At 39.4% G+C, this 7566-nt stretch overlaps 1 protein-coding gene across 1 annotated transcript in view; it reads right to left on the bottom strand.

The window, feature by feature from the left end:
* Positions 1–1654: 1654 nt before the first annotated feature.
* VAMP4 (vesicle associated membrane protein 4) overlaps positions 1655–7566 on the bottom strand; it is a 48389-nt gene continuing 42477 nt past the window's right edge. Inside the window, exon 8 of the mRNA XM_068239900.1 lies at positions 1655–5198. Within this exon, the coding sequence (XP_068096001.1) occupies positions 5170–5198 (29 nt within the window). The 3' untranslated portion in view covers positions 1655–5169. The remainder of the gene's footprint in view (positions 5199–7566) is intronic.

Raw genomic sequence — 7566 nt, 5'->3', positions numbered from 1 at the left:
TTTTTCACAAAATGTAACTTTATCTTGTGAGTAGAAGGGAACCATACTGAATTCCAAAAATCCTCTGAAACATGAGCATATGCTACATAATGATTGAATCCCTAGACTCCCTTCCAATGTACATGTCCCTTTCTTTGCCCTAAGTGGCACATTTAGTCAAGAAAATGCATCCTAAACCTCTTGATTTAACTTTCACACACAAAAAGAAAATAGCAAACGTTTTTGGAGCTTTATATTTCTTAACAGCTAGTGTAGTAACTACTAAAAGAAATAATTAAATGGGAGGCTACTATAGCTAGTTGACCAATTTGATTAGCAGACATACATGGCATCTGGTAATTGATGTCAACAGCAGCAAAAGTTGACCTCGGTAAACATGTCTGGTGATGGCAAAGGTCTACAATCTGCTCTATGCAGCAAAGTACTCCTGCAGAACATTGGGAATTCAGAGGCCTTTATTGATGTTGCAGTTGTCAGCCTGCTAAAAGTTTCTCCTTACATACACAGTGGACTTAAACTTTAAACGGAACAATGAAGGGCATAAGCCATCTTGTTCGCTAAGGACAATGATGTGCCCTTTCTGCCGTTGAGTTGTACCTCACAATGGGTGTTTCGGCTACATGAATAAATTAGACAATTTTATTCACATAAACTGATTGTCTGTATTCTGTATCTTTGTCCTTCTCAATGTAACTATATAATAAACAAGTGAGATTGCGAATCTTGCAAATGTCATGTTGATGGAGTTTATGTAGGTGACCCAAAAACAGCGAGCATGCCTCTTTGCACAGACTAGGGATAGCGCAAGTAAGGATTGATGCAACACTGATTAAATGTGGAATTGAGCTTATATGCAAAATAGTGGCAACTGTGGCACTTGAAATTAGGACGTTAAAAACTTCTGGCTTGACTTTTATTATTTGTTTAAATAAAATGCACATTTGTGTGTAATTTTTTGTGTAGAATCCCACAGATCCTGCAGCAATGAGCTGTATAATTACCAAAGTTCATGGTATATAGAAGCTGTATAATTACCAAAGTACAGGGCATATAGTATGAGACACAGGAATCCGGGACGGGCTTTCGAGTCCAGAAGGACTCAAATTCGGAATTCAAATGAAGTACAATTACTTCAGATGAGACCACAGACAATGACGGTTAACTTACCCAGAAGTCTTCGGGGACGTCTGCGTTCCCTTACGTGTCACAGGTGTAATGAAATCCGTGCTCTGTGACTCACTACCGTGCTTCCTCCTTCCTGCTTGAAAGAGGAAGCGCGGTAGTGAGTCATGGAATGCGGCTGTCATTACGCCTATGACACGTAATGGAACACAGACGTCCCCGAAGACTTCTGGGTAAGTTAACCTCCACTGCCTGTGGTCACATTTTAAGTAATTATACTTCATTAGAATTATGAATTCGAGTCCTTCTGGACTCGAAAGCCCATCCCTGACAGCAAACCTTCTTCTCATGGTACACTCACTGCCACTGGTCCTAATGCCTAGACAATCTTCTGAACAAGATACATTCAGGCTTGAGCGCAGAACTATTTGACACAGAGTCCTATGAGAATAGAGAGCTGCTGTGTGTTACCCTGTGTACCACCCATCTTTACTATGCAGGTGTGGCATTGCTGCAGGATCTAATACAGGTCCACAGAAAACACACATTTTATTATAATACACATTACAGAGATCAGGCCCAAACTAATTAACTTCCAGTCCCTGACCACAAGTGCCCACTTTATGCAAAAAAACAAAAAAAACTTTATTACCTCTAAAAACATTATATTAGCAGATTACTTTTTCTCTTAGTCATAAACCCACCTTGTGAACATGACATTAAGTAGGTCCTATGAAAGTTTTCTTTATTTGAAACAAATGGATTATCCTTGCTCTCTGAATCTTAATAGCTCGCTCTCATCAAGAATGATAGTAAAGAAACAGACCATGTCAGTATTGCTGACATGAAGCCCTTGTGAAGCTCACTGCAAATGTTTACTACAGTAAAGGGATCCAGTAATTAGGAAATCTCAAGTGCTCATAAATGCAATGTAGCGATACATAGGTTTAGCCTTAGTAGTATCAGTTATTGTTTCACTTCAAACTTGGGTTCTGCATTATTCTGAACAATTCTCTGACTTTCATTATGGAAAACCACCATGCCTGAAAAACATTACAACAAGAACAATGCTTTTGCTAAGGCCAGTGCTGACTTTGACAACAACACAGTTCTTGTTATGACAGTTTTAACAGTCACAGTTTCTTGGAACAGCCACCTTCAATTAAAAAAAAAAAAGTCAGGAAATTTGACTTCAAATAATGCAGAACCTAAACTGAGATGGACAAAGGAAGCTTTCTCTGAACACATCATGCAGCTATGGTGCTGTTACATATTACATTGCACAAAAACTTCCCTTGTGTTGCATAAATCCTCCAAAAATAAAGTACTGGCTGGTGTTATGGCTACTGAAAATTAAAATGTCTCATGTTAACATTTAACAGAACTGATTACATCAAAGCATTCCCACAATTTGCATTAATCTGCTGAAGATTGTTATCTGTGATAATAAAAAAGTAATCCAGATAGTGCAGTACATTAAATAAAGCTGACCATACACATACACAGATTTCCACCCAATGTTCCAAAATGATCAATTCAGAGAAGAATCAATTCCTGCCATCAATCTACCAATGCGCTTTCCTCGCTCCTGATTTATCTAAATTTTCGGTCCTGTTTGACCAATACTTGCAATCCATTTTTGGTCAAAATCGACCAAAATGTGATCAATATGACACATTGGGGAAAAAATTCCCAGCATATGAATCGAACCTGCAGGAAATCGACTGGATTAAAAAAATAGATGAGTGTATGGTCACCTTAAGAATTAGTAAGTCTTCTCTTGTAAACTAAGCGAGTCCCTCCAAAACTGATCAGGTAACAACCTGCTTCTAATATCTTCTACAGAGAGGTATTTAAAAGCATAAAGAAATGTGCAGAAATAATGCCATACAATTGAAGCAAGGCAATTAGAAATATGAAAATGGAAGAAGGGAAAAAGGGGAACAAAAATACAGGATTTAGGACATTTCAGTGGATAGGGTGTGACAAAGTGACCCACACTAACAAACAGAAATGATCGATGAGATTCTGATTTTCCAACTTTAGAGCAAATTTCAAGCATGTGGAATTAGGCCAATCCAAATTTGCATCAACTGCATTTGACTGGCCTATGGCAACAACATTTGTATCAAGTCAGAAATATGAGCACCTTGTTGATCATTTCTACTTTTAATTTAAGCACTCAGCTGGAGACGGATAGCGATTCAATAATCTTGGAATGAATATTTGAAACACTGTCTGCCATCAGATGGCAACTTTCTAATCCTTACTATGTCACATGGGAGAATAGTGGGATTACTGAATTAGAATCTGCACACTTGCATGTATGCACCCGGGCTATCCTGAGTTTACAGCAGAATTTACTTATTTTTTTTAAAGTCCAAGTTTGATGGATCGCTTGTAAACATTAACCTTTTTGAGATGTGCAGGGCCTGGCATTGAGATTGGTTAGCAGAGATCACAGGTTCTGGCTCTTCAGTGGCGCATGGAGCTAAACTGTCAGTAGACCGCTGAGTGCACTGGCGACAGGGCAGTGGGAGCGCGCGGCGACAGGTGATATAAATCATAGTCCTGGCAGTGATAAGAGACTCCAAAAAGGATGTGGGTTTCAATCAGCTACCTGAAGAAAAAGTTTATATTCCCCTGATTAGAGAAAACTTTGTAAATCAAACCCAGTGTTCTCTTAGGGTCTCAGTTAAAGGACTGATATAATGAAAAATACATACATATAAAGCGTACATTTGCCTCAGAGTGAAATGCACTATAAATTTATATTTGCTATGTCATTGTCACTTACAATAGGTAGCACCCATCTGACAGTTGTATGTATGTTTACAGAAGGATTCCTGAAAAAGCATACACAGATGCAAATTAGCTTTCCTACTCACTTGCACACCATTTTGGCAGTTGGACTGAGCAACCACAGAAAAAAAACAAAGAAAGAAAGAAAACTGAGAAGCCCCCATGAGGAGTTAAACTAGTACAAAACCTGTCAAATGTGTCTTAATTTTACTACCTACTTTAAGTGACAGCACCGTAGGAGAAAAGTAATTTATAGCCCATTTTACCCTGGAAGAAATGTAGATCTATATGTATGTGTTCTACATTCTACAATTTCTTGCAATACTGGTTCTTTAAGTAAAATGGAGTAAATCCACATAGCATCATGGGACAGAACCGAGGGAACGTTGCTGCTGCTATTCCCATGCAAATACACAGCAAATCAATTCACCCGAATCATTACTGAAATATCAGTGCTGGGTGGAATGAAACTGGAGTATAACATATTATTACAATATTTCTGAGTGCCAAACCGTACAAAAGAACATAAAAATACAAGAAAAAGGAAAATAGTCACAGTTTAAAGTTAAAGCACTGTACCCAAACACAAAACAGGGCATATGTTACGGTGGCACACCTGGCATTATGCACTGCTTGGCTGTATAGTTTGACAAGCTGAAATGCCAGGATACATTGGGGTGCATGCAGTAAACTGCATTACGCAGAATTACGTCCATATGCACGATGAGTACAGCATAATGCATTGAATGTAATGTAATGCATTCTGTTCTATTTATCGTGCGGTAATTCCACTTAACGCAGTTTACTGCATACACCCCAAAATTGTCATTATATCGTTAAATAAATATACATCTGCAAAATTTATCATAACAAACGTGAGACTGTAGTTTCTCACATAATGCCATCATAGTTTAACACTTTGTATGCTGTACACTGGTGCAGTCAGTATACCCTTTTGCAAAGCAGAGATGCTTTCTGACAGAAAATATTCCATATTATCTTTTGTTTAAATGGACTTAATGAAGTAAATAATAATACAATAAACTAGATGTAGGTTGACAAGGTCTCCAGAACTTCTTTGTCATACACCAGGCTTGATCGGGTAAGAACATCCAAGGTGAATGATGAAGTGGTTCCTTTTCTTAGAATGATGTATGGGTTTAGAAGTAGGAGAAAATAAAACAAAAGTTCTGTGTAGGTTATCCAAGTTCAGGAGTAACTGCAGCACGGCTTGGATCTCAATGGTTAGGATCGATACTTCAGGATGATGGGAACTGTGAGGAGTACAAGAAAAATAAAGCATTACTGTGTGAAATTCCTTGGAAGTAATGAAATATGGTTGTAGAAAACAAACTTCGGTATTTTAAATAAATATAAACAAATGATTTCATCCATTTTTTTTTTTTAGAGAAACGGTTACAACATCTGTCAGGATTTAGTTACAATGTGGCCATTATGTCTCTGGATTCTTAAAGCATCCCTGAAGTGACGTGATGATGAGATAAATATAGGTTCATATAGTACTTGTCCTACTAAGAAATTGTCTGCAGTCCCTTTCTATTTTCCAGTACAGCAAGAGTTTGAAAAAAACTTGAGTTGTTATCTACACAAAAGGTCTTTACTTCTGTTTATTTTCAGCTAAACAAGACAGATTGAGGAATTTAAACGCCAGTCTAATGCAATCTTAAAAATGAAGCCATTACACTGAAAATAAAAATACGACACTCATTTCCATTTATTCACTTAAATGGACAGCACTTAAATGCCGAGCACCATGGCTGTTGTTTACCGCCGTGAACATGTCTGTGTAAACTGTCCCTTAGTGAATTAACTTGGGAGTTTTATGACCAGTCTACCAGAGAAAGTATGAACATTAAACAGCTTTCAGTCTAACTGGACATAAGTAAGGGTGTGTCTCATCATGCCACATTATAGGACATAATTTGTTGGTATTTGTTTTTATTGGATTAGATATGAAAAATAATGCTTTCTACTTATTGCTTTCTTGAGATTTTTGAGCCTTCAAAAGTTACCAGCAAAAGTTTTCAAATATTCCATCGCTTAGACTAGAGTATCTCTTTAGAGAGCTGCCAAACTAAGGCGAAGGCCAAATTTGTAACACTATTTTAGTCTGTTTTTAGGGCTCTTTCACATCAGACAACGCGAACAGGAGCCGTTCTCCTGCACGCGTTGTCTGCCTGCGGCAAACGCCGGCTCGCGGGTGCGTGGGAGGAAAAACTGCGCCCGGGTGCGTCGGAACCGCAACGCATCGAAACGCAGCGTCGAGTGTGAAATGTAAAATGAAAGTCTATGGACTTTCATCTTACCTTGGTTAACGCAAACGGCTTCCGTTTGCGTTAATGCACAAAGTCTGCCCTAATGTGAAAGAGCCCTCAAAAAAAGTGTTATTGTTGTGTGAGGATTTCTCACCTGGGCATCTATAAACACACATACACACACATACATTAATAAGAAAGCGAAGCACAGGGTTATAGCATTTGCCTGGCTGAACTGTCTACAAATATTGCCGGTGGCTTCTTTGCACTGAAAAGGCAGCACTTGGCTAATACTTGAATGCTTGCTATTTGCGCACATTTTTGGTAGGCTTTTTTTAAGCACCTGGCAGATATTTACAGCTAAAAACATAATGCATTCCATTGCTCTAGGGTCTTATTAAATTTCCTTTCTCTCCTTAGTTTTCTTCTAGGAGATACATTTTCATCTTCCAAAAAGTAGGTAAAAAGTACTGTCAAAAATGATTCTGTGTATTTTCTTGCTGGTTGCATAAAAGATATTTTATTAACAGGGTGTGAAAATATCAGCTAGGAGAAAACTAAGGAGAGAACGTCAATTGAATAAGGGCCCTAGTGTTTTACAAGCTGCAGCTAATGCTAGGAAAATGTGAAAAAAACCCTCATGTCAAATGCCAAGAAATCTCTGGTCACATTTCCTTGGGATTTGGCATGAATGTCAGTGTGAATGTTGCCTAACTCCCCAAAAAGAAATCAGACTTCCTCCAAATGTTTTGCTCAGAGCTCCAGATATAATCCATGGCCAATTGTGAGTGTTGAGGACAAGTGTGTGCAGGTTATATTTGGAAGAAAATGCAAGTGAGGTATGTAAAAGAAAAACAAAAAACAACTCTTTTAACCAATTCCGGCCCGACGCAGTAAAAATCTACGGCGGGCAGGGGGCGCTGAGGTCCTGACCAGACGTATCTTCTACGTCCCATTGACCGCACGCTTCCGCCATTCCCGTCGCGTCCAACCCGCCGAAATTCGCATGCTCTGCCGCCTCTATGACGGAAGAGTCATGTGAGCGGGCAGGAGCCGTTTTCATTGGCTCCTGGCCCTGTCTTTCATGTAAGCAGCTCCCATTGGCTTACAAGGGAAAACAGGGTCAGGAGCCAATGAGAGCGGCTCCTGACCCGCTCACATGACTCTTCCGTCATAGAGACGGAAGAGTCTGTATCCTGGGGGTCCCGGCGAGCGGCGATGACGGCGGTTGCGGCGATTCGTCGGGAATCCGTCGGGATTGGACCAGCGGTCTCTGGTCCTTAGGTGCCCGGAGACCGCTGGTCCTAAAGTGGTTAAGCTAGCTTTTAAGAGATGGTTAAGGGTATGCTAACATATCTTGCACGCA

The sequence above is a fragment of the Hyperolius riggenbachi genome, chromosome 6 (assembly GCF_040937935.1).
Source record: "Hyperolius riggenbachi isolate aHypRig1 chromosome 6, aHypRig1.pri, whole genome shotgun sequence".
NCBI classification, from domain to species: Eukaryota; Metazoa; Chordata; class Amphibia; order Anura; family Hyperoliidae; genus Hyperolius; species Hyperolius riggenbachi.
This window is presented reverse-complemented; position numbering and strand designations above follow the sequence as displayed.